General features: G+C 44.5%; 1 protein-coding gene across 3 annotated transcripts in view; it reads right to left on the bottom strand.

The window, feature by feature from the left end:
• LOC137306771 (A-kinase anchor protein 7-like) overlaps positions 1 to 27,441 on the bottom strand; it is a 54,930-nt gene that overhangs the window by 13,287 nt on the left and 14,202 nt on the right. For all 3 annotated transcript variants that reach the window (XM_067976143.1, XM_067976152.1, XM_067976161.1), the window contains 3 exons: positions 23,680 to 23,816; positions 15,332 to 15,501; positions 8,374 to 8,486 (listed from right to left, as the gene is read on the bottom strand). In XM_067976143.1, the coding sequence (XP_067832244.1) occupies positions 8,374 to 8,486; positions 15,332 to 15,501; positions 23,680 to 23,816 (420 nt within the window). The remainder of the gene's footprint in view (positions 1 to 8,373; positions 8,487 to 15,331; positions 15,502 to 23,679; positions 23,817 to 27,441) is intronic.

Raw genomic sequence — 27,441 nt, 5'->3', positions numbered from 1 at the left:
CGTGCGGAGCACCCCAAATTCACAGGGCGCATTACCCACGCGCCCAGTCGACCCCCCCACTGCCAATATCGGGCCCCTTGTTTGAATCTCTCCCATCTGCTTCCCGTTCCTGCCACAGCACTAAACAGCCCTGACCAAAGTGACAAGTGACATCCACTGTGACTGTGGCCATAGTGCATTATCCCGCCTCATCCTCTCTTCAGCCTTTGAGATGGTCAAGCATATCATCCTGCTCCACCACCTCGCCTCCATTGTCCAGCTGAATGGGATTGCCCCTACTTGATATCATTCTTACCTATCTGATGGTAGCCAGAGTATCTCCAGCAATGGCTTCTCTTCCCGTCCCGGCACTATTATATCTGGAGTGCCCCAAGGATCTATTGTTGGACCTCTCCTCTTCTGCAACAAATAGCTGCCCCTTGGCGACGGTACCCTCAGACGTGGGGTCACGACACCCATCTCTCTTGACCTCTCCACTGCCTCTGCTAACGGGTTGCTCATCAGCTATCTAGTCTTGGATGAGCTACAATTTCCTTCTGTACAACACTGGAAAGATCAACCCATTGTCCTTGGCCCCCGCCAAAAACTCCGTACCCTTGTCATCAAATACATCCCCCTCCCCGGCCACTGTCTCAGACAGTTCGCAATCTCAGCATCCTATTTCGACCCTGAGCTGAGATTCTGACCTCATATCCTCTCCATCACAAAGTCTGCCTACTTCCACCTCTAACATCGCCAGTCTCCATCCTGACTTAGCCCCTCTGCTGCAGAAACCCTCATCCATGCCAGAAATGGTGTTGGAGGCAGATTCAATAGTAACTTTCAAAAGGGAATTGGATAAATACTTGAAAGGAAAAATCTGTAGAACAATGGGGAAAGAGCAGAGGAGTGGGACTAATTGGACAGCTCTTTCAAAGAACCGGCACAGGCACGATGGGGGAATAGCCGCCTCCTGTGCTGTAAGATTCTATAAATGTCACCTCCAGTCTTCGACGATTCCTATACTTTATTGTCAGGCCTCTCATCCTCTTGTAAACTTCATCCAAAACTCTGCTGCCATATTCTATCCACATCAAGTCTTGCTCATCCTTCATCCCCATCTTCGCTGACCTACATTAGCCCCTGGTCTCCCAATGCCTGAAATTTAAAATTCTCATCTTGAATGTTTAAATCCCTTCATGGTTTCACCTTTCTCTATTTCTGTAGCCTCCTCCAGCCTTACAACCCCTCCTCCTAAATTCTTGTGTTCCTCTGACTGTTCTCTTGTGTATTCCTCTCCCTTTGCACCACCATTGGCGGCTATGCCTCCAGCCGCCTAGGCCCAATGCTCTGTTATTCCCTCCCTAAACCCCTCCACCTCCATCCTTAAGTTCCACCTCCTTGACCAACCCCTCCTAATAGCACCTTCCTTGGCTCGAGATCCTTTTTGTTTGATTACACTCATGTGAAGTGACTTGAGACATTTTTCTACATTAAAAGGTGTAGTTTTAATGCAAGTTGTTGTTGAATTTATAAATATATAATTTAACGTAACAGGTAAATGTGAAAAGTCAGGTTATTATACTATGTAAATTTACAGATTTCACATTAATCATGGTCTGAGGTTTTGGAAGGAAATCTGAAGGGAGGTGCCTGGCACAAAGACACTATATTAGTAGCACATCAGCTACATCTGTTGTGAACCAAAAATTTCAGCTGATTCTACAGCGGTCTCAGTGCATGAAGAATCAGAACAGTAAACCCATGTCTCTACCACAACATAATAGTGTTTATTTCATAGGAGAGTATGTTTTGGTAAATTTCTCTTTTTTTCTTGTCATTTTAATCTCTTTCATTTTCCTGGCCTGTGGTTGAAGGATAGACACATTGCCTGCTCCCAGCTGCCTCTGATATGCTTAGACCTAGCCATCAGGATACACCACAGGCTTCTTAAGCACAACTCTCCTGATTTTAATTTTCCTCTGCTGAGAGGTGCCAGCCGCAGAATCTCCTTACTCCACATTGTTCAGATGATGACCGGAGGGCAATATAACTGTTAGCTGCATCAATTCAGTGCATTAATATTCAGTGCCAACCCATATGTTTTAGCACAAGTTTTAAATTTGTTTTGCACATTAAACATTGGTATTTCTACTGGCACTTTTAGTCTTGGTCCCCAATTTCCATTCCTCTTTCCCCCAATTTCCTTTAACAGAAACACTCTCCTTGAACAGGCAAAAGACCATACTAATTTTAAAGAGAATCTGTTTGTCTTAAAATGTCAAACCATTACCTGTCCTGTTTGTTAAATGGGGAAGCAAATCTGTGGAAATTTTTGAGATGGAGCTATGGAGTGCAAGACAGCGATCATCCCAGAAGGCATTGCAAAAAGCAACAGCTTCTTCCCAATTCTACCAATAAAATCAGTAAACATGTTAGTCTGATGCAGTAATGTTAGGAATTGGAGATTAATTGGGCAGCATTCCACTTTAACTGGTGCGGAGAAGGATAGTTAGGTGAAAAATCAAGTTATGCAGGCTGTTTTTTTGGCAAAGAGAAAGATTTCAAAAATATTTAAATTGGGAGCCCTCGTGTTAAGATGAACAGTCTTTATTACCAGAAAATCTTGTGACTTGTACTCCCCAGTCAGCAAAGCATTGTTCTTTCCAAATGCATAAGTAGTTTCACCAGTATTAAAAACCTTCATAAAGTACAACTGATATATTGCATTTTAGGGTAAATATTTTTATCTTCTCAATACTGATCAGGCTCGGGTTCAGGTCTCCCTGCCACACTTTTTCTCAGCCAAAGGTGCAGGCATAAGCCTCGGGCCACAGCTTGAACATTCTTGTTCTTAAACATTAGATTACAAATTCCATCTTGGTTCTGGAAGAAATGAATGCCCTTCATTCATCACCTCGTTCTGATAATGCATTCACTTGCCACATCCTATCTGGATTAGTTTAAGAAAGTGCAAGTAGGGACTGAAAAATCAGAGTTCTGTTATTTAAAACAAAAAATATTTTTCATATTTATGGGAATTTGTAGATTGGTAGTGTTGTGACAAGTTTAAAATGCCCCCCCCCCCCCCTTTACATTCGGAAGGCTGTGCTTTTCTCTGCACAAAGAAAGACATCTTGTGTTAATATCACTCTGAAGAGGGCTGCCTGATCCAGACAAATTGGATTGGACAAAAAAAGATCACGACCGACTGGTCTTTCATCTGGGAGCTGGCACTCACTGAAGCAGGCTATCATGCCAAGAAATCCAGTCAGGCAGTTTCTGGGCTTTTAGACACCTCTTTGATTGACAGTGTTGCATAATTGGGAAATTTACCTTTGTGTTATATTCCTTTGTTCCAGTTCAGACTTCAGAGAAAAGAGAGGTTATAATTGGGAGCCTGGTAGCAAGGTTTCTTCAGTCAATCTCTGCTTTGCCAGACAGTTAATGAGCTGGGGCTAATGAAACACTCAGTGAATATCGAACTTCACACATAAACTTAATGTCACGAACATTGGTCCAAAGTAAAAGTCTAACACTACAGAGAATGGCCAGAACTGGAGACATTTTAACTTTTGATTATGCTAATTTTAGTTAGCAAACCAGATTCACAGTTCGTAGCCCAAGATATACAGTCTGCAAGAACCGCCTTCAGGCAGCGGGATTAAGAAGGTGAAGGGATAATTCATACTATGTCCAGTGCGTGCCTCAGAGAAAAGGGTTCATTGGTCCCCTGGCAGACTACTACCCCAGATTACTTTGCACATAAGCGTTTCATTTTAGTTCACAGGGAAAGTATACTTATCTGCTCAAGGAGACCTTTGGGCCAGACTTGAACAGTAACGGGAACTTTGAATTGCTCGTCGAAGTAAGCTCACATATAAATATCTGCTACAAGGATATGATGTAGATGAATACAGCCAGAAATGTGAAAAGGTGATTATAGCTTCCTGTCTTCCTTCTTCCTCTATCACATAAGCTTTGTAGGATATTTAATTTAGATTAGTCCATCTCCAAGTGATATCAAGAAACAGCTGAGTGCACTGGATGCAGCAAAGGCTATGGACCCCGACAACATCCCCGCTGTAGTGCTGAAGACTTGTGCTCCAGAACTAGCCGCGCCTCTAGCCAAACTGTGCCAGTAAAGCAACAACACTAGCATCTACCCGACAATGTGGAAAATTGCCCAGGTATATCCTGTCGACAAAAAGCAGCACAAATCCAATCCGGCCAATTACCGCCCCATCAGTGTACTCTCAATCATCAGCAAAGTGATGGAAGGTGTCGTCAACAGTGCTATCAAGCAGCACTTACTCACCAATAACCTGTTCACCGATGCTCAGTTTGGGTTCTGCCAGGACCACTCGGCACCAGACCTCATTACAGCCTTGGTCCAAACATGGGCAAAAGAGCTGAATTCCAGAGGTGAGGTGAGAGTGACTGCCCTTGACATCAAGGCAGCATTTGACCGAGCGTGGCACCAAGGAGCCCTTGTAAAATTGAAGTCAATGGGAATCAGAGGGAAAACTCTCCAGTGGCTGGAGTCATACCTAGCACAAAGGAAGATGGTAGTGGTTGTTGGAAGCCAATCATCTCAGCCCCAGGACATTGTTGCAGGAGTTCCTCAGGGCAGTGTCCTAAGCCCAACCATCTTCAGCTGCTTCATCAATGACCTACCTTCCATCATAAGGTCAGAAATGGGGATGTTCACTGATGATTGCACAGTGTTCAATTCCATTCGCAACCCCTCAGATAATGAAGCAGTCCGTGCCTGCATGCAGCGAGACCTGGACAACATCCAGGCTTGTGCTGATAAGTGGCAAGTAATATTCACGCCAGACAAGTGCCAGGCAATGACCATCTCCAACAAGAGAGAGTCTAACCACCTCCCCTTGACATTCAACGGCATTACCATTGCCGAATCCCCCACCATCCTGGGGGTCACCATTGATCAGAAACTTAACTGGACCAGCCACATAAATACTGTGGCTACAAGAGCAGGTCAGAGGCTGGGTATTCTGCAGCAAGTGACTCACTTCCTGACTCCCCAAAGCCTTTCCACCATTTACAAGGCACAAATCAGGAGTGTGATGGAATACTCTCCACTTGCCTGGATGAGTGCAGCTCCAAAAACACTCAAGAAGCTCGAAACCATCCAGGACAAAGCAGCCCGCTTGATTGGCACCTCATCCACCACCCTAAACATTCACTCCCTTCACCACCGACGCACAGTGGTTGCAGTGTGTACCGTCCACAGGATGCACTGCAGCAACTCGCCAAGGCTTCTTCGACAGCACCTCCCAAACCCGCGACCTCTACCACCTAGAAGGACAAGAGCAGCAGGCACATGGGAACACCACCATCTGCACGTTCCCCTCCAAGTCACACCATCCCGACTTGGAAATATATCGCCGTTTCTTCATTGTCGCTGGGTCAAAATCCTAGAACTCCCTAACAGCACTGTGGGAGAACCTTCACCACACGGACTGCAGCGGTTCAAGAAGGCGGCTCACCACCACCTTCTCAAGGGCAATTAGGGATGGGCAATAAATGCTGGCCTCGCCAGCGACGCCCACATCCCATGAACGAATAATATAAAAAATCTTTCCTTTTCCTACCTGATGTAAAACACAATGGAAAACTGAGAGTGACCAGAGACACCTTGACAGCTAAGTTTTTCTGTTTAAAGACAGAGAATGACAAAGTTTTCTTTGATAACTTGGTTGAGACACATTTAATCTGCTCTTCTCAGTTTTCCCATCCCCTGCTTTAGGTTTATTTTTCGGGTGCCATTTACCACAAGTTGTACAAGATATTGCATTTATGTACAGCCGGATAAACTTCTATTTTAAAAATGTAGGGGATAAGAAGTTGAACTGGTTGTTGAGATTTATCTTTTGAAACTCTGACCACAATGGATATTAAATTGTTTTTGAACAAAATTGCATACTTCAGCAGAAAAAGGCTCCAGTCCCAATTAAATCTGTCTAGTCAAATGTTATAGACTATAAATAAATCTTCTGAAAGATTTGCCAACACTGTAATATTGAAATACTGAATGTCAAACATTAGCACACCAAAAATAAGAGCAATTTCTGCAGAGAAGCACAAATGTAGGAAGATATTGTGGGACATGTGCCCAAATTTCATGCACACATTTTTGATTTATATGGTAATCAAATAAAGATTGCGGGAAGACTCTGGGTAGTTTTTCAAAATTTGCTGTAGCAAATAGCAGAGAATAAGGTAATGGGGATATACGAACGTACAAAATGATGAACTGGAAAAGACCAGCTGGTCCATCGACCCTGTCCCATAGTCGTGGTGCAATTGAGCATCATAATCCCCAACACCACCCCTCCCCTACCCACCAGCAACCACACATTCTCCTGGGAGAAGCAATGTATTTTTTCAAATAAGTCCCTAGGCCAATTAAAGGGGGGAGGGGGGGGGTGGAGAAAAAGAGAAATTCCTCTCTGACCCTCCAAAAGGCGATCAAAATAAATTCCAGGAGACTACAGTGACCATGAGACACCTTTCATATGATGCAATATCAGCTACAGGCAAAAGCATTCTAGTGGAGAACTTCCCAACTACTGAGGTGCAAATACTAAAAATATATTGGACTGGGCACTTAGAAACAAGGCGGCTAATACAGATATCTTAATTGTGGTTTACAGATTCGCCACTAGATGGTAGTGTTTAAATAAAAAAAGACAAAACATGCAAGTCAAAATTTGAAAAAAAAATGGACTAACACTTTGCTACAATTTCTAAAACTATTTAAAACTACTTCACAGGAAATAATAATTAGATTTAAACTTTTAAATTGAGTCAGATGATCTGTAGCAAAGTAAAAGTTTAATGTTAAAAGGCAGAAACACTAAAACTAGATCTTTGCACATCTCTGGCACTGTTATATTACAAGATATGATTCCGTCCGGTTCCAATCGGTTAAATGCAGATAATCTCAACAAATCAAACGATGCATCAGCACAGCTTCAAGAGGAATCTACTTCAAGGAAAATGTCACACTGGTGTTGATTCAGAGACCCCCAACAGCAAACCGTAGAATTATAATAAAATCTCTTCCATTGCATCCATCCTGCCCAGTCTAGCTTTTTTTTGTGAAACATTATGAATACCTTCTTTTTTCTCATAGTATCTACAAGTTTCATCAGGGCATCTTTGACCTGTAGCTAAGAGAACACTTGGACAACTTGCTCCTAGGGTATTTTCTAATGCTACTGCAAATGTTGCACTAAAGCAGGTTCTCCTTCACCCTACACATATTCTTTCCACAGCAGATGAAAGGTTATGTGCAGAGTGGAATGAGGATATTAGTTACAAAATATAGGACATTTATCACACAACAGTGAGATTGAGTAAAGCAGGTATCAATAAGAGTTCTGTATAGCAGGAAGTAAATGTGAAATTGAATTAAAAAAAGGACACACACATCTTAGACTTTCTTTAATTATTGGGCTTGCCCATATACACTAATACCAAGGACCAGTGGTTGGTCACTATCTAATTTCACCAGAGGGATGAGCAAGCAAGTACAACTTATGATTTAAGGTTCATATCGGACACAAAGGGATCGATATTAACCCCCCTACATGGCCGGGGGGGGGGGGTGCGGTTGGTGGTTAATAACTAAAAATCACAAAGCGTGACCCCCAACCCGCCGCATACCCGCCTGCTGCCATTTTTATGGTGTGGCGTGACTGTGTCCCGCTCTCATACTATTTAAATCAAGCTCCCACAGTGCAGTTGGGAGCCTGATATAAACTAAACACTGGCTGGGTGGGTTTTTCAGGGCTCAGGAAACCCGGCAGCTAAATGGAGACGGGAGCAGCCACATCAAGCAGGTAAGTGCTTTTTATAGCACTGTTCGTGAACCAGGAGGAGCAGGAGTGCTCCCCCCAGCCCCTCAAGCAAATCTTCAGCCGATCACAGCCTCTCCATGCTGCCGCAAATCGGCCAACCCCCCCCACAGTTTCAAGCTGCGACCTGCCACCACCACCACCCCCCGCTCACCCCCACCACAGACCTCTCTCGATTGCCAGTCCAACCCCCCTTTCTGCTCCATGATCCCTCCCTCCCAATTGCTGGTCCGACCCCCACCTTCTGCCCCTCAATCTTTCCTGATTGCCAGGGACCACTCCCAACGGTCCCCTGCTGCAGCCTTCTACCACAGGCTTTCCCGCCTGGCAGCCGGCCAGCCTATCAATCTGGAAACTAAGAATTAAAAAATGGTAATGAGGTCCTGCAACCACGTTCCCTGCTCCCTCCCCACCTGCCCACAAATATCGAGGCCAAAGTCTTGTGTCTGAAGTTTGGAAAATTACCTATACGTAAATTAGTGCAGGAAACCATAAAACTATTTATTACCTTGCGGCGAAGCATAGGTGCTTTGGAGAGCTTCAGAAAGGTTGCATGGGGCTTGAACTCGTTGCTGTCTTCAATATTCACACCCAACTCTCGAAATGATGTCTCAACAGATTCTGTCAAAAGGCAGATAGAGAGCAGTGTTTTGGTTGTCAGAAAGACATTTGCTGGGACTGGATGTGTAATTCAATACGTGAGACAGCTGCACCCGGCAGCGGCTTGTCAAACTGCTGAGAGCCAACAGAGCTCAATGAATTAGAGTTTGGAGAATGTTTCAAAGGCTCGTGTCTGCAGATGCAGACAATTATCTATTATTTCAATATTTTACAGTAGCTTTTCATTTTAGAGAGAAAGAAGTACTATTTAAAACCTACCAGTACAATTGTTCCTGATGTGTGGGATGCCAAGTTAGTTGCGTGTATGACATGCAAGATGTAACTGGTACTACAAGTAGTGTAATGGGTTTGCCCATAGGGGAAAAGTTATGATGAAAATTCTCAATGAAACAGGTCTCTCACATAGGGTACGGTAGCATAGTGGTTATGTTACTGGACTAGTAATCCAGAGGCCTGGACTAATCATCTGGAGACATGACTTCAAATCCTGCCACGTCAGCTGGGGAATTTAAATTCAGTTAATTAAATAAAATCTGGAATAAAAAGTAGTGTCAATGAAGTGGTCTGCTTTGTCCTGGATGGTGTCAAGCTTCTCGAATGTTGTTGGAGCTGCACTCATCCAGGCAAGTGGAGAATATTCCATCACACTCCTGACTTGTGCCTTATAGATGGTGGAAAGGCTTTGGGGAGTCACTCGCCGTAAAATACCCAGCCTCTGACCGACTCTTGTTGCCACAGTATTTATGTGGCTGCTCCAGTTAAGTTTCTGGTCAATGGTGACCCCCAGGATGTTAAATGTCAAGGGGAGGTGGTTAGACTCTCTCTTGTTGGAGATGGTCATTGCCTGGCACTTGTCTGGCACGAATGCTACTTACCACTTATCAGCCCAAGCCTGGATGTTGTCCAAGTTTTGCTGCATTCGGGCATGGACTGCTTCATTATCTGAGGGGTTGCGAATGGAACTGAACACTGTGCAATCATCAGCGAACCTTATGATGGAGGGAAGGTCATTGATGAAGCAGCTGAAGATGGTGGGGCCTAGGACACTGCCCTGAGGAACTCCTGCAGCAATATCCTGGGGCTGAGATGATTGGCCTCCAACTACCACTGGAGAGTTTTCCCCGATTCCCATTGGCTTCAATTTTACTAGGGTTCCTTGATGCTACACTCGGTCAAATGCAGCCTTGATGTCAAGGGCAGTCACTCTCACCTCACCTCTGGAATTCAGCTCTTTTGCCCATGTTTAGACCAAGGCTGTAATGAGGTCTGGAGCCGAGTGGTCCTGGCAGGACCCAAACTGAGCATCGGTGAGCAGGTTATTGGTGAGCAAGTGCCCCTTGATAGCACCACCTTCCATCACTTTGCTGATGATTGAGAGTAGACTGATGGGGCAGATTGGCCGGATTGGATTTGTCCTGCTTTTGTGGACAGGACATACCTGGGCAATTTTCCACTTTGTCGGGTAGATGCCAGTGTTGTAGCTATACTGGAACAGTTTGGCTAGAGGTGCGGCTAGTTCTGGAGCACAAGGCTTCAGCACTACGGCCAGGATGTTGTCGGGGCCCATAGCCTTTGCTGTATCAGTAATTGTGACCATGAAATTACCGGATTGTCGTTAAAAACTCATCTGGTTCACTAATGTCCTTTAGGAAAGGAAACCTGCCGTCCTTACCCGGTCTGGCCTATATGTGACTCCAGACCCACAACAATGTGGTTGCTTCTTAACTGCCCTCATTTCAGCAAGCCGCTCAGTTGTACAATCCAGTTACAGAAAGTCATAATAAGAATAAAACCAGACAGACCACCTGGCATCGGACCACTAGGCACCGGGCACGACAAAGGCAAACCAAGCCCAGTCGACCTTGCAAAGTCCTCCTCACTAATATCTGGGGACTTGTGCCAAGATTGGGAGAGCTGTCCCACAGACTAGTCAAGCAACAGCCTGACATAGCCATACTTACAGAATCATACCTTTCAGCCAACGTCCCAGTCTCCTCCATCACCATCCCTGGGTATGTCCTGTCCCATGGGCAGGACAGATCCACCAGAGGTGGCAGCACAGTGATATACAGTCAGGAGGGAGTAGTCCTGGGAGTCCTCAACATTGACTCCGGACCCCATGAAATCTCATGGCATCAGGTCAAACATGGGCAAGGAAACCTCCTGCTGATTACCACCTACCGCCCTCCCTCAGCTGTTGAATCAGTCCTCCTCCATGTTAAGCATCACTTGGAGGAAGCACCGAGGGTATCAAGGGCACAAATGTACTCTGGGTGGGGGACTTCAATGTCCATCACCAAGAGTGGCTTGGTAGCACCACAACTGATCGAGTCCTGAAGTACATAGCTGCCAGACTGGGCCTGCAGCAGGTGGTGAGAGAACCAACACAAGGGAAAAACCTACTTGACCTCGTCCTCACCAATCTACCTGTCGTAGATGCATCTGTCCATGACAGTATTGGTAGGAGTGATGACCGCACTGTCCTTATGGAGACGAAGTCCCGTCTTCACACCGAGGACACCGTCCATCGTGTTGTGTGGCACTACCACAGTGCTAAATGGGATAGATTCAGAACAGACCTAGCAGCTCAAAACTGGGCATCCACGAGGTGCTGTGGGCCATCAGCAGCAGCAGAAATGTATTCTATCACAGTCTGTAACCTCATGGCCCGGCATATACTTAACTCTACCATTACCATCAAGCCAGGAAATCAACCCTGGTTCAATGAGGAGTGTAGAAGAGCATTCCAGGAGCAGCACATGTGTACCTAAAAATGAGGTGCCAACCTGGTGAAGCTACAACACAGAACTACATGCATGCTAAACAGTGGAAGCAACATGCTATAGACAGAGCTAAGCGATTCCACAACCAACAGGTCAGATCAAAACACTGCAGTCCTGCCACATCCAGTCATGAATGGTGGTGGACAATTAAATAACTAACGGAAGGAGGAGGCAGCCCCGTGAACATCCCCATCCTCAATGATGGCAGAGTCCAGCACCTGATTGCAAAAGACAAGGTTGAAGCGTTTGCAACCATCTTCAGCCAGAAGTGCCGAGTGGATGATCCATCTCGGCCTCCTCCCGATATCCCCACCATCACAGAAGCCAGTCTTCGGCCAATTCGATTCACTCCACGTGATATCAAGAAACGGCTGAGTGCACTGGATACAGCAAAGGCTATGGGCCCCGACAACATCCCGGCTGTGGTGCCGAAGACTTGTGCTCCAGAACTAGCCACGCCTCTAGCCAAGCTGTTCCTGTACAGCTACAACATTAGCATCTACCCGACAATGTGGAAAATTGCCCAGGTATGTCCTATCCACAAAAAGCAGGACAAATCCAATCCAGCCAATTACCGCCCCATCAGTCGACTCTCAAACATCAGCAAAGTGATGGAAGGTGTTGTCGACAATGCTATCAAGGAGCACTTGCTCACCGATGCTCAGTTTGAGTTCTGCCAGGACCACTCGCCTCCAGACCTCATTACAGCCTTGGTCCAAACATGGACAAAAGAGCTGAATTCCAGAGGTGAGGTGAGAGTGACTACCCTTGACATCAAGGCAGCATTTGACAGAGTGTGGCATCAAGGAGCCCTAGTAAAATTGAAGTCAATGGGAATCGGGGAAAACTCTCCAGTGGCTAGAGTCATACCTAGCACAAAGGAAGATGGTAGTGATTGTTGGAGGCCAATCATCTCAATCCCAGGACATTGCTGCAGGAGTTCCTCACGGCAGTGTCCTAGGCCCAACCATCTTCAGCTGCTTCATCAATGACCTTCCCTCCATCATAAGGTCACAAGTGGGCATGGTCGCTGATGATTGCACAGTGTTCAGTTCCATTCGCAACCCTCAGATAATGAAGCAGTCCATGCCCGTATGCAACAAGACCTGGAAAACATCCAAGCTTGGGCTGATAAGTGGCAAGTAACATTCGAGCCAGACAAGTGCCAGGCAATGACCATCTCTAACAAGAGAGAGTCTAATCACCTCCCCTTGACATTCAACGGCATTACCATCGCCAAATCCCCCACCATCAACATCCTGGGGGTCACCAACTGACCAGAAACTTAACTGGACCAGCCACATAAATACTGCGGCTACAAGAGCAGGTCAGAGGCTGGGTATTCTGCGGCGAGTGGCTCACTTCCTGACTCCCCAAAGCCTTTCCACCATCTATAAAGGCACAAGTCAGGAGTGTGATGGAATATTCTCTGGTGCAGCTTCAACAACACTCAAGAAGCTCGACACCATCCAGAATAAAGCAACCCGCTTGATTGGCACCCCATCCACCACCTTAAACTTTTACTCCCTCCCCCACCAGTGCACCGTGGCTGCAGTGTGTACCATCTATAGGATGTACTGCAGCAACTCGCCAAGGCTTCTTCGACAGCACCTCCCAAACCTGCGACCTCTACCACTAGAAGGACAAGGGCAGCAGGCACATGGGAACACCACCTGCACGTTCCCCTCCATGTCACACAGCATCCCGACTTGGAAATATATTGCCCTTCCTTCATCGTCACTGGGTCAAAATCGTTGAACTCCCTACTTAACAGCACTGTGGGAGAACCTTCACCACACGGACTGCAGCGGTTCAAGGCGGCGGCTCACCACCACCTTCTCAAGGGCAATTAGGGATGGGCAATAAATGCTGGTCTTGCCAGCGATGCCCACATCCTATGAATGAATTTTTAAAAAGATATCAAATTTAATATACAATATGCACAATTTTGATTTAGACAAGGAAGTGGGTATCAAAGTTTACTTAGGATACTAAAGTGGAAGGAGCAGTAAATTGCTAAGAACACCGAAGATGACGATAGCTGGACATAAATAGTCTAGGAGAATTTGCAGAAACTAAATGGGATATTGGAGGTTTATATTAAGATTGAATACAAAAGCAAAAAAGTAATCATGTTCTGTACAAAATGATGCTTAGGCCACATCTGAATTGCATGTGTAATTCTGCCCCCCTCACTAAGAAGGAATAAAATAGCGTGAAAAAGTACAACAGAGTTACTAGGATAATACCAGGAGTAGACAAAGCAAATATATAAATTAGCATTGGTTGGTAAAATTGAACACAAAAGGAATTCCAGCATTAGAGCTCCTTGTATTTGAAGTAATTCAGCAATCTAAAGGGCCATAATAGTTTTAGATGAAAAGGAGGTATACTTGGGAGAATAGAAAAGTACTACAAATTTTCTTCTTTAATTCTAATTTTTTTTTTAAAAAAGCTCAGTGAGTTGTTGAATCATGCAGACCAGAAAGGTGCCAGGTTTGATCCCTGGTCTGTGCTAATTGGACTGATCTCAGTCAGAGCTGTAGCAAGATAAAATTAGCCTCAGCACCCCTTCTTTGGGAGACTGTGGAAAGGAAAGGGTGAAAGAAAAAAAGCCAGGTCTCCTGTTCCTTATCTCCATCTGGAAGTGTGAGCATGTGTGCATACATTCATGCACGTGTGCGTGCGCGAAAAGATAGGATCAGATTCGGCTGCGATGCCCCCTTAACCAAATAGCCTGCCAGCACTTTCACCCCCAAGGTTCACATGATGGTACCAGAAGGCGTCTATTTCCTGTGTATCGGTATCGCAGCAAGGAGGGGCAATGGGAGAAAATTTTACTTTTCTTGCTAGATTTGAAATTTACACAGCTTCTCCAGTGGAGTAAAAAGTTAGCCCATACCACTTTCATCCATCCATAGTGACCAGCTAAAGATGGAGCTGAACTGAGGCCTGGGTACAGACTTTCTGCTCTCTTGGCTCAGGAATGTTGCATCACAGAATTGGAGGGCGGGGGGGAGGTAAGATAATTTGTGAAAGTTTAAGATGACAAAGAAAAAAAAAGTTAAAACCTACACAATAAAATGGAAAAGAAAGCAGAGGTGGAAGGGAAAGGCCGAAAAGAAACAATATTGCAATTTGTTCTTTTGGCTACAATTACACAGGCAGATTAGATACAAGTAAGGAAAAAAAGAGAAAAATTACACTTGCATTTATGTAGCGTCTTTCATGACCTCAGGGCGTCCCAAAGCACTTTACAGCCAATGAAGTACTTTTTAAAAGTGTAGTCACTGCTGTAATGTAGGAAACACAGCAGCCAATTGCACACAGCAAGCTCCCACAAATAACAATGTGATAACGACCAGATAATCTGATTTAGTGTTGTTGGTTGAGGGATAAATATTGGCCAGGACACCGGGAAGAACTCCCTGCTCTTCTTCGAAATAGTGCTGTGGGATCTTTTGCGTCCGAGGGGACAGACAGGGCCGCGGTTTAATGTCTCATCTGAAAGACAGCACTTCAGATGGTGCAGCACTCCCCCAGTACTGCACTCATGTGTCAGCCTAGTTTATGTGTTCCAGTCCCTGGAGTGGTAGCACTCTTGCTCCAAGGAAGATACTTGGTATTCAGATCCAGATTGCAATGCACCTTTTCCTATAATTAAATCACATGAGCTATGAGCAGGCATTCAGTGGGTAAAAGTCCTACTAGCTCTTTGGTATTGTTGGAAAGAGGGAATCACTTCCAGCTAATAGTGATTAAGGGAAGAAGTATCCAATTTATTTTGCTAATGAGAGCCAAAAGGGAAGGATACATACAACCTCTTTAGTGGTTTACAGAAGCTAATTCTGCTTGCACAAGCTATACAAATATTGGGATATCTAAACCTCAGCTTCAATCACATGCCTACTTTCATGAAAGGCTTATAGAAATGTGCAGTACTCAAGTTTACAGCCTCTTACTTATGTTACGTAATTATACAATTTGTTATTATGCAAATAGCTTTATGAAATAGGGTTCAAGACAAAAACAATTAAATTAGTCTGTGAATCTTGTACTGACCAGCCACTGCTCTCAGGGTAGATGTTACTTTCTCACTCGTATCTTCTGACAGTTTTGCAAACAGAACCTGGCCTTTAAATTGTCCGATTCCCTGGAATAGCAGATTTAGGGGTTGTCCCTCGAGGATGGCATCCACTTTGCTTTTACACTGTTGTAGTGCTGACACAGCTCTGGGAAATGAGAAACAGAACAATGATCAGTTTCACTTGCGGATACATTTCTGACTCCACTACTGCAGAGGAGATGTATGCTATAAATGCACACCTTAGAAAAATAAGCTTATTATTTGTACATTTTAATAGCCTATTTTTTTAAAAGTGCTTTCTTCCCTCACCACAGTCTCCAATAGTTTACACAAACTGCTCCTTACCGCTCTCAAATATCCACCTAAACAAAAATTGAACATCCCTAAAAACATTAAACTACCTTTAATAATTATAAAATTTTGAGCTGCATGGCTGATTTTCAGTCCCATTTAAAGGCAACACACGCCTTAGCAGCTTGCATATCTTTTATTATGTACAATGCAGAACCATAGCAACATGCAGGATCAGGACCTTCAAATCACAATTTCCCACCATCTCTCTCCTCAGGTTCGTGCTCAAGAATGAATAATTGTAATGAAGAATTTAAGCTAACTTTTTTTTTGGGAACGGTGGAGAAAAGTCTGCGCCCCTGACTGAACCAGCATACTCGTACCAGGATAGGTGGCAGATTCCTGGACTCAAGAGGACTGGGTTATGAAGAAAGATAATCTATCCTAGGACTACTGTCCAAATAGCAGTCTTGAGGGGTGTGGCGAAATTAAATCCAGGAAAATTCTTTTGTTGGGCACAAGATTCAGGGACTAGTGTCAAAAGAAAAATATTGCCCAGATTTATAAAGTAGTAGGTAGAACGGATTACCAGGAAGGGTGGTACAGCAGAATATCATGAAAAGTTTTTTAAAAAATGGATTGAATGAATTCCCGTTAGCAAATAAGATTCAGGACTATTAATTGTAGAATCACAGCAAGGAACCTGACGGCAGGATTGGAAGGGCAGATTAAATGGACTGATCTTTTGCGTTAGTAGGTTGGATATTTCCTAATATTTCAAAGTGCATTAAATGAGAATAGTTGAGCCTGGAGGTGACAAAGGCATGGACGAGGGGTTCAGCAGCAGATGGGCTGAGACAGGCGATGTTATAAGGTGGAAGTAGGCGTTCTTTGTGATGGAAAGGATATGGCATCAGAAGCTTAGCCCGGGGTCAAATAGGACGTATAGGTTGCGGACAGTCCGGTTCAATCCGAGACAGTGGCCAGCGAGGGAAATACAATCCTCAGGTCAACTGCAGTGCACCCAAGGACAGGCACACTATTAACCTCAGCTCGAATATTGTGACTGAAGGGCATACTTGTGCCAGTGGTTGGGTTCAGGCAAAGAATCAAGGCCATACATTACTAAACACCTCAAAATTAGAATGAATCAAGGCAGAAATAACGTTATAGGCCACCAAATTTGTGTGATTCTATAACAGCTGATATACATCATGCAAATGAGAATATAAACTGATATGCAACTCTGCTAATGAATTTAAATATTGTTCATTAAGAATTACACTCAAGAATAGTCTATAATAAGCAGGAGGGACTAAAATTAAGTTTAGCTGCTCCTTGCTGCTCTTATTCAGCATAATTACTTCCATTTTAGTTATAAAGTATGGGAATGGGGTGGGAAAGAAATTTGATTGGACTGCCTTAAGGCCAAGACCCATTAACGAAGAGCCAGACAAAGGTTTAAAAATAAGCAGTACTGGATAACAAATACAACATGAATCAACAGTACACTAACAGGCAATATCTGCCTAGGGTATAGTTTATGTACTACATTCATTAATCCAATCATTTGGAACAAGACTTCCGTGGAAAGGTCAACTGTACTCTGACATTCCAACTCTTGCAGCAACTGCACAGATCATTATCTGATTGGTGACTGATTTCTATTAAACACTCTAAAGTATCAACCATACAAATACTTTTTTCAGTCCTTTGTAGATTCCAACAATGGGAATGAATATATAAGCATGCACATACACAGCTTCATTTGAAAGTACTAACAGAAGCACCTCACCCACCCCTCCCCTTCTGCCCCATCCACTGCTTCACCTTAAAAAGATAATTCTGTAATGTTAAATAAAACAAGGGATTCTACTATCACAGCACCATATACCAAGGCTGCTTTAAAATGGTAGACCATGGTTCATATTCAGACGAGAAAACCATCTAATCCAGCCTGTACCTGCGTGATCATGAGCAGGACAGCTGCAAAATCCTATGTGCTTTTCCTCTCTTGCCACCCACCACCCCAAGAAAATAGTCATCCTCTGCTCCCCATTCTGCCCTCACAACCATTTCCAACACTTGCCTGATACTGCTAGTGCTTTGCTCGGGGGATCCAATGTTGCCGCTTGTAGCAGCATATCCGAATCTCATTATTGCAGACAAGAGTTCCTGATGCTACAAACTAATCATGGCATTTAGAGTTCCTGCTCACAGTATGTAACAACACTAGATCCCATCCTCACCACACTGAGTAAAGCAGCATCAGTTAAGATGCACAAGTGGCAGGGAGGAGCAAATCAGAGGGAAAAATATATTACCTTCATAGCTAGGAGGGGGGTGAAAGGAGAGAAGAAAGAGGAAGAACAACAATTCTGTGAATTGGGATGGGATGAGGAGGAAGAGAATGCTTCTGTTAATTGGGGAGATAAGAGGCAGAAAGAGTGGATCTGTTAATGGGGAAAGGGGAGAAGTACCTCTGAATTGGATGGATAGGAAGAAAAAGAAGCATGTCTCTGAAGGGGAGGTATGGGGGAAACCATATAAAGCAATTATAAAATGGGGTGGAGGGGAGGGAAGGTAGGAAATTTGAGTAAAAAAACAAAGGGACCATGCCCATCTACAAACACTCTGCCTTAACAAAGGCTACTGGAAAAGTAGACTTTTCAAATAATTCATCAGATTTAGAAGAGAACATCATAGAATCATAGACTCTTACAGCACAGAAGGAGGCCATTCAGCCCATCATGCCTGTGCCAGCTCTTTGAAGGAGCTAGCCAATTCGTCCCACTCCCCTGCTGTTTCCTCATACTCATGCAATGTATATCCAATTCCCTTTCGAAAGTTACTATTGAATCTGCTTCCACCATCCTTTCAGTTAGTGCATTCCAGATCATAACTTGCTGCTTTGGTTCTTTTGTCAGTTATCTTAAATCTCCCCTTAACTTTCTCTGCTTTAAGGAAAACAATCCCAGCACCTCTAGTTTCCAAATGACTGAAGTCCCTCACCCCAGTACCATTCTAGTAAATCCCCCATCACCCACTCCAAGGCCTTGGCATCCTTTCTAAAGTGTGGTGCACAGAATTGGACACAATGGGCTCGATTTTACCGTCGGGTTTCCTGTGGGTTTCCAGCGGGGGGGCCCCGAAAATCCCGATATCCAGTCACGTGACCGGATCGCGCCACGATCCCGCCCACTTCCGGGTTCCCCGATGACGTGCGGGGGTGCGTGCGTGGCCCCCGCTGGTGGGAATCCCGCAGGCAATTAAAGCCAGCGGGATGCCACTTGAGGTTATTTATTTCGCTTGTTCAGGTCATTAACTGACCTGATTAAGGGACTGTGTGTGATTTTGGGGAAACATGGGACTGTTTCACACACTGGGGGAAACCGTCCTAGTTGAACTGGACGTGTTGCAGCCGTCAGCCTGTGGCAGCTGCAAAGGTCCATTTGACAGGTGGGGGGGACCCTCACCCATTGCAGGAGGCCGCTCTGTCACTTGGGACAAAGTGTGGCCTCCACCACCCCCCTCCGGACGGTCAAAGTCACCACCCTGCACACTCACCCCGGGGTCCGGAGACATGTGCCTACCTTGCGGACCCCCTCAGATGTACATATTGCGGATGGGGGCCGCCGTAGCTGCAGTCATGACCCCCTCGGAGGGCGAACAGCATCACCAGCCTCGCCATCCACCTCTGACACGTGGAGCTCCACAACAGAGTGCTGTGACACATCCACCTGTACAGCAGGAGGGAGGGCTACCGCAGAGAGAGACGCGTCGCAGAGGGCACTACCCTCGCCACAGGGTCCACAGACCGAGGCGCAGCTCCCCGGACCTCTCCGAGCAGCAGTGCACACGGAGGCGCAGATTCACTCGACATGTAGTCGTGGAGATCTGCAGGCTCTTTCATGCCAAGCTGCTCCTGGCTGGCCCCAGCACCATCTGCTTACCTGTCGCTGCCAAAGTCACCACTGCCCTCCACAACTTCTCCTCTGCATCCTTCCAGGGTGCAGCCGGGTACACCGCCGATGTCTCTCAGTCGTCTGCGCGGAAGAGCCCTGCAAATACACCTGCACCTACTCTGCAGTAACACAATGGGTGGCATCAGTGGTGGGTCCTCATAGTGATACCCAGGAGCGGGCATTATTGGACACAACAGACAGGATTCGCGGAGACATGGCAGTGGTGGTGCCAATATAATGTGTGATGTTTGTTGCTCTGAAATTCAATATAGGTAACACCCATGGCAAACCCTCAGACACCCTTGTGCATCCCCTTCATGCTCACGACACGTTTGCCGTACGCTGCCTACTGCACATATGCGATGCATGCCCTGTGGCTGCAGCACAGGTGGTGGCAGGTTGAGTGAGGCTGGCCGTGAGGGAGATGCACGAGAGGGTGAGTATGGGATAGAGCCATGAGATTGTATGAGGATTGGGTTGCGTGTTAGTGGCGGGGTGAGTACTGGCGAGGTGAGTAGGTGCAGGTAAGATGAGGATGGGGTTTGAGTGGGTATGAGGGGTGATGTGACAGAGTAGTGTTGGCGGTGCCGAAGGAGATGTGGGGTGGGGGCAGTGTTGTGGCAGACGGAGTGTAGGGGAAATACTACGTCTTCTCACTGTGGCTGACCTACTGCGGTCATTGGAGCGCCTCCTGCACTGTATGCAGTTGGGCGATATGTTGGTGGTGCAGGTGACCCCCTCTGCCACCTCGAGCCAGGCCTTCTTGGTGGCAGAGGCAGGCCGCTTCCTCCCGCCTGCCGGGTGGAAGATCTCTGTCCTCCCCCTCCTCCTCACCCCATCTGATGATACCTGGGGTGAGGCATCATTAAACTGGGAGCAGCCTTCCCCCTGGGCTGCTCCATGCTGTAATTTGTTCCATTGGTTGCAGCATCTGTCAGTGGAGGACTGCCCCTTTAACTAGAGAGCCTCCAAATGACCGATCGTACTGCACATGCGCAGCCCGCCCGATGCGCAGACAAGCAGCGCGGACCCCGGAGGAGCAGGTAAGTGATTCCAATTAGTGCATTGCCTGCTATGATCGCGCGGGCAACCCACTAATTTCACCGGGCGCGGAGGCCACGCACCCGAAACCCAACCCGCCGGAAACCCGCAGGCCTGCTAAAATCAGGCCCAATATTTCAGCTGAGGCCTAACCAATGTTCTATAAAGGTTTAGCATAACTTACTTGCTTTTGTATTCCATGCCTCTATTTTTAAAGCTAAGGATCCCATATACTTTAACAGCCGCATCAACTTGTCCTGCCACCTTCAAAGATTTGTGTATGTGAACCCCCAGGTCTCTGTTCCTGCACCCCATTTAAAATTGTACCATTTCATTTATATTGCCTCTCCTCATTCTTCCTTCCAATACATATCTCCACAAGAAAGGCGGGGAGGGAGGGTTGAAAGAAAATTTTAGTTGCAACCTTCTGCAACTTTCCAGCAGCTCTGGTAATGAGGGAGGAAGATTGGAGGGTAGCAATAAAGGGGAAATGAGTGACTTTACCTTTCATGTAAGTTGAGCGTTCTAAATGAATTAGTAACCAATTAAAACAAAAAGATATTTATTGTTTTCAGTCTTCATTGTAAAACATCAGTGTTGCTTGACTTTGACACTTGATAAAATTTGTTAAAGACTAAAAAGGATTGAGTCACCTTTCAAAATGGAAAGACTTTGAACTGTGTTAAAACAAAACACTGAACTGTTGCAACATAAAGCAAAGTTCCAGCTAAATCATTGGGTTAGTTTAAACAGCGAATTCCTTCCCCAGTTCACAAAGGCACTCTCTTAAATTTGATTTTCAAATCACTAAAAAATATAGATTAATTGCATTTATAGCAGACTTTTGAGTTGAAATTGTGCTAATGCAATGTTAGTAGTGAACAGGTTAATAAATCATTGGTCATTGTTTTACAGCATAATTTCAACCCACTTGTATTTATTTGGGACCTGTAGTTCTTCATTTTTGGTCAGTAGGTTTCCAATCAAATGAAGAGTATCCTTTTCTAGACAGCATTTTTAAAATCTTTAATCTAAAGCCATGATCATCCTTCAATGCCAGAACTGTGTACTTCATATTCTTTCAGGAATCAAAATGAGACAAGATTTATTAGGTGCCTTCTTCAATGTCACAAAGCACAGGTTAAATCATTTGTGGGTGAAATAAATGAAAATATAAACTCTTGGAAAAGAAAGGGGCTCTTAAAGATTAACAATCAACAGTGCTATCAAGCAGCACTTACTCACCAATAACCTGCTCACTGATGCTCAATTTGGGTTCCGCCAGGACCACTCGGCTCCAGACCTCATTACAGCCTTGGTCCAAACGTGGACAAAAGAGCTGAATTCCAAGGTGAGGTGAGAGTGACTGCCCTTGACATCAAGGCAGCATTTTTTCCCCGAGTGTGGCATCAAGGAGCCCTAGTAAAATTGAAGTCAATGGGAATCAGGGGGAAAACTCTCCAGTGGCTGGAGTCATATCTAACATAAAAGGAAGATGGTAGTGGTTGTTGGAGGCCAATCATCTCAGTCCCAGGACATTGCTGCAGGAGTTCTTCAGGGCAGTGTCCTAGGCCCAACCATCTTCAGGTGCTTCATTAATGACTTTCCCTCCATCATAAGGTCAGAAATGGGGGTGTTCGCTGATGATTGCACAGTGTTCGGTTCCATTCGCAACCCCTCAGATAATGAAGCAGTCCGTGCCCACATGCAGCAAGTCCTCGACAACATCCAGGCTTGGGCTGATAAGTGGCAAGTAACATTCGCGCCAGACAAGTGCCAGGCAATGATCATCTCCAAGAAGAGAGAGTCTAACCAGCTCACCTTGACATTCAACGGCATTACCATCGTCGAATCCCCCAACATCAACATCCTGGGGGTTACCATTGACCAGAAACTTAACTGGACCAGCTACATAAATACTGTGGCTACAAGAGCAAGTCAGAGGCTGGGTATTCTGCAGCGAGTGACTCTTCTCCTGACTCCCAAAGCTTTTCCATCATCTACAAGGCACAAGTCAGGAGTGTGATAGAATACTCTCCACTTGCCTGGATGAGTGCAGCTCCAACAACACTCAAGGAGCTCAACACCATCCAGGACAAAGCAGCCTGCTTGATTGGCACCCCATCCACCACCTTAAACATTCACTCGCTCCACCACTGGTGCACCGTGGCTCTAGTGTGTAACATCTACAGGATGCACTACAGCAACTCGCCAAGGCTTCTTCGACAGCACCTCCCAAACCCGTGACCGCTACCACTAAGGAGGACAAGGGCAGCAGGTGCAGGGATCACCACCATCTGCATATTCCCCTCCAAGTCACACACCATCCTGACTTGGAAATATATCACCGTTCCTTCATTGTCACTGGGTCAAAATCCTGGAACTCCCTACCTAACAGCACTGTGGGAGAACCTTCACCACATGGACTGCAGCGGTTCAAGAAGGTGGCTCACCACCACCTTCTCAAGGGCAATTAGGAATGGGCAATAAATGCTGGCCTTGCCAACAACGCCCACATCACATGAATAAAAACAAAATCAATAGAATACAATTGTATACATTTAGAAGAGGTAATGTTTACAAATACTAACAAGCAGGGGACATGATAAATACCAGTTTATATCATGCATTTTTGGGTAGCCTCTCCTTTTCAATTCAGTGTTGGAAAGAGTACATTTTTTCTCACATTGGTTTACATGCAACTGAGAGTCAGCCTCATTAACATAAGGGGCAGAGCAACCAATATCAGAAAAACATTAAAAATGATATAATTAGTAACAGTGATAGGGATACAATTACAAAATAGATTGCAATTTTAAAACCATAGTAGTTGTCAGTTTTAACTAGTTATACTTAGTGGGTTTGTATGGTTCAGTTGGGTAAAAAAAAATGATAGTGAAGTGAGTATCCTAGACCTTTAGTAATTATTCTAAAACATCCAAATATAACAGATCTCCTGATAGTTTTTTCCCCCCTCTTAATTCTAAGTGCCCATGAACTCCACCACACCAGGTCATATCACTTACTTCTCTACTTCAGCTGGTGTATTTAGGTGAGCAACAACGATGGTCAAATGCATCCTTCCTACAGGAATCACAGCAGGAAGCAATTTGGGTTCTTTAGTCACCACTAGCTCCTGGACATCCTCAATTTTGTCCAAGATCTGTGTTAAAAAGGGAAAATAGCATTTAACCTGGAGAAATTAAAAGTTCATCTCACACTGGTTTGCATACAGAAATTAGATACAACTTTTACACTGGTCCTTTGAATTAAACAATTAATCACTGTTTAAATAAACTTCCATGTTTGAACGCCTATACTGGGTATGAGGTGACTGAATCGCATCCTTACATTTCCTAATTAATCCAAGCAAATTTGTAACTAAATACGTAAGCAATTTTTTGCAACAATGAACAAGTGATGGATTGCATATTTAATTTACAGGGAACTCATGACCCTGCTATGCACAAGTACCAAATCTGACTCTTCAGGCATCAGTCTTCATAATTACTACTTGCATGCAAGATCCCTTGCTTACTGACACCCGTGCAATCTCCAATCCAGTATATTATCCAGGACCGTTACATTATCAGTAGGCATCAAAAAAGGCAAAACCTAAATGTTGCCAGAATCATAGAATTGTACAGCATAGAAGGAGGTCATTCGGCCCATCGTGCCTGTGCCGGCTCTTTGAAAGAGCTATCCAATTAGTCTCACTCCCCTGCTCTTCCCTCATAGCTCGGCAATTTTATTCCTTTTCAAGTATTTATCCAATTCCATTTTGAAAGTTACCATTGAATCTGCTTCCACCATCCTTTCAGGCATTCCAGATCATAACAATTCGCTGTGTAAAAAAAAATTCTCCTCATCTCCCCTCTGGGTCTTTTGCCAATTACGTTAAATCTGTCTCCTCTGGTTACCGACCCTCCTGTCAGTAGAAACAGTTTCTCCTTATTTACTCTGTCAAAAACATTCATAATTTTGAACACCTCTATTAAATCTCTCCTTAACCTTCTCTGCTCAAAGGAGAACAATCCCAGCTTCTCTAGTCTCTCTACAGAAATAACTCTGCTCACCAGGTTTCAGCTGAAGGTTACAAGCATTAATATTATTAGGTGATTGCATGGTCATTTGAGATCTATCATGGCTGTAAATATGTTACTTCATTGCAGAAAAATCTAAATATTCAGTACAATAATGCTAAACCTTTATAAAACGCTGGTTAGGCCTCAGCTGGAGTATTGTGTTCAATTCTGGGCACCACACTTTAGGAAGGATGTCAAGGCCTTAGAAGGTACAGAAAAGATTTACTAGAATGAGGGACTTCAGTTATGTGGAGAGACTGAAGATGCTGGGGTTGTTCTCCTTAGAACAGAGAAGGTTAAGGGGAGATTTGATAGAGGTGTTCAAAATCATGAACCGTTTTGACAGAGTAAATAAGGAGAAACTGTTTCCAGTGGCAGAAGGATCGACAACCAGAGGATACAGATTTAAGTTGATCGGCAAAAGAGCCAGAGGCGACATGAGGAAGCATTTTTTTTATGCAGCGAGTTGTAATGACCTGGAATGCACTGCCTGAAAGGGTGGTGGAAGCATGTTCAATAGTAACTTTCAAAAAGAAATTGGATAAATACTTGAATGGAAAAAATTTACAGGGCTGTGGGGAAAGAGCAGGAGAATGGGACTAAATGGATAGCTCTTTCAAAGAGCCAGCACAGGCACAATGGGCCGAATGGCTTCCTCCTGTACTGTACCAACTATGATACTATGATTTAGAAGCAAGCTATTTCCATATCCAGTAGTCAAAAATACATAGCTGCAATGTTAACAACCCATCCCAGGATATAGTTAGTTGTACATGAACAGAAGACATGCCAGTTGTGATTAAATGCAGCAAGACATTAGTAAATGCAACTCACGTATACAACAATAGTCCAAAGTGTAATGTACTCTATAATGCAGAGATGTATGCTAAAAATTAACTTACCAAAATATGCGATCTTAACTTTAAAAAGGGAGATTTAAAGTACAGAAATGATGCTTCACAATCCAGTTTGATTTCTAAAGCTGGTTTAGAATTGAATTTTGAATGAATAATTGATACTTTTAGCTTACCTCCTTCACCCTATGCATTAGCTGTTTGATAGAGATTTATTTTTGTATATTTCAGCGTTTAAAATGATGTTATGTCTGCCCCTTTTTCTTGCTACATGGGGAACATTTGTAATATAAAGCACATAGAACAGCCAAGGTAGTTCCACCTCATCCACTGCTGTAATTACAATATCTCAAGCTCAGGTGATGCAAATAGTTTTCTGTTTAAACAGGTCTTAAATGGCATAGTTGAGTGAACATCAGAACTACACATCAGATTGTTAGTTTACACAGACACTTCTACGACTATTGAAATGCAGACGTTTACATAGAACTCGAGTTGGCTCTTCCCCAGAGTTTATTACTACATTATTACTAATGCATTTCCATACCTTTGCTAGAAAACATTACTTGTGTTTACCAGACTTCGTCACCATTACTTCAGGTAAACACCTATTTATAGAGTGCCCATAGAAAATCAAGTGGACTCAAAGCAGCAGTTAGGAAGCACGACTTCAACAAACAAACAACAACTTGCATTTATATAGCACCTTTAACGTAGTAAAACATCCCAAGGCACTTCACAGGAGCGTTAGCAAACAAATTTGACACCATGCCACATAAGGAGATATTAGGACAAGTGGCTAAAAGCTTGGTCAAAAAGATAGGTTTAAAGGAGCATCTTAAAGAAAGAAGAGAGAGAGAGAGATGGAGAGGTTTAGGGAGGAAATTCCAGAGCTGAAAGCACAGCTGCCAATGGTGGAGAGATGAAAATCGGTGATGCGCAAGAGGCCAGAATTGGAGGAGCGCCGAGATCTCGGAGAGTTGTAGGGCTGGAGGGGGTTACAGAGATAGGGAGGGGCATGGAGGGATTTGAAAAGAATGAGAGTTTTAAAATCGAGGCATTGCCGGATGGGGAACCAATGTAGGTCAGCAAGCACAGGGGTTGGGGTACTTGTCCACAGATAGTGCAATGGATGTAATACCCATATACAAGCAATACAAGAACCTAGGGTTGCCAACCCTCCAGGATTGACCTGGAGTCTCCAGAAATTGAAGATTAATCTCTGGGACCCTGCTACGAGCAACCCAGGAGAAAAATCATAGGGACATTAAAAAAAATGCGTGATTTTTTCATTTTCTTTGAACATTTATTAGTTATACAAATATTGGAGATGGGATAAAAAGGCTGTTCAACTGAGAGCCAACAATCATCCCATCGGGTAATTAAGAGTCTGTTTGCTTTCCAATTGACCTGGGAAGGCAGTACGCTGCAAGAATGTATGTGTTGGGTGACCAATGGCGGGAGCGCGGAGGTGGTTGGTCATGTGGTGAAACCTCCAGGGATACATCCAACCAGAGATGGCAACCTTACAAGAGCCGCAAGTATGAATTCAAGCCAACAGGAACTTTTCGTCAATATGCCTATTTAACTGTGCAACCACAACCATCTTCCTCTGTGCCAAGTATGACTGCAGGCACTGGAGGGTTTTCGTAAACCCATTTTTCTAGAGCCCCTCGTGCCTGCTCCGCCATTTGATAAGATCATGGCTGATCTGTGATCTAACTCCATATACCTGCCTATGGCCCATATCCCTTAATACCTTTGGTTGCCAAAAAAGCTATCTATCTCACATTTAAATTTAGCAATTGAGCTAGTATCAATTGCCTTTTGCGGAGGAGAGTTCCAAACT

This window comes from Heptranchias perlo, chromosome 3 (genome assembly GCF_035084215.1).
Source record: "Heptranchias perlo isolate sHepPer1 chromosome 3, sHepPer1.hap1, whole genome shotgun sequence".
NCBI lineage: Eukaryota > Metazoa > Chordata > Chondrichthyes > Hexanchiformes > Hexanchidae > Heptranchias > Heptranchias perlo.
The sequence above is the reverse complement of the archived record's forward strand: the minus strand, read 5'-3'. Positions and strand labels throughout refer to the sequence as shown.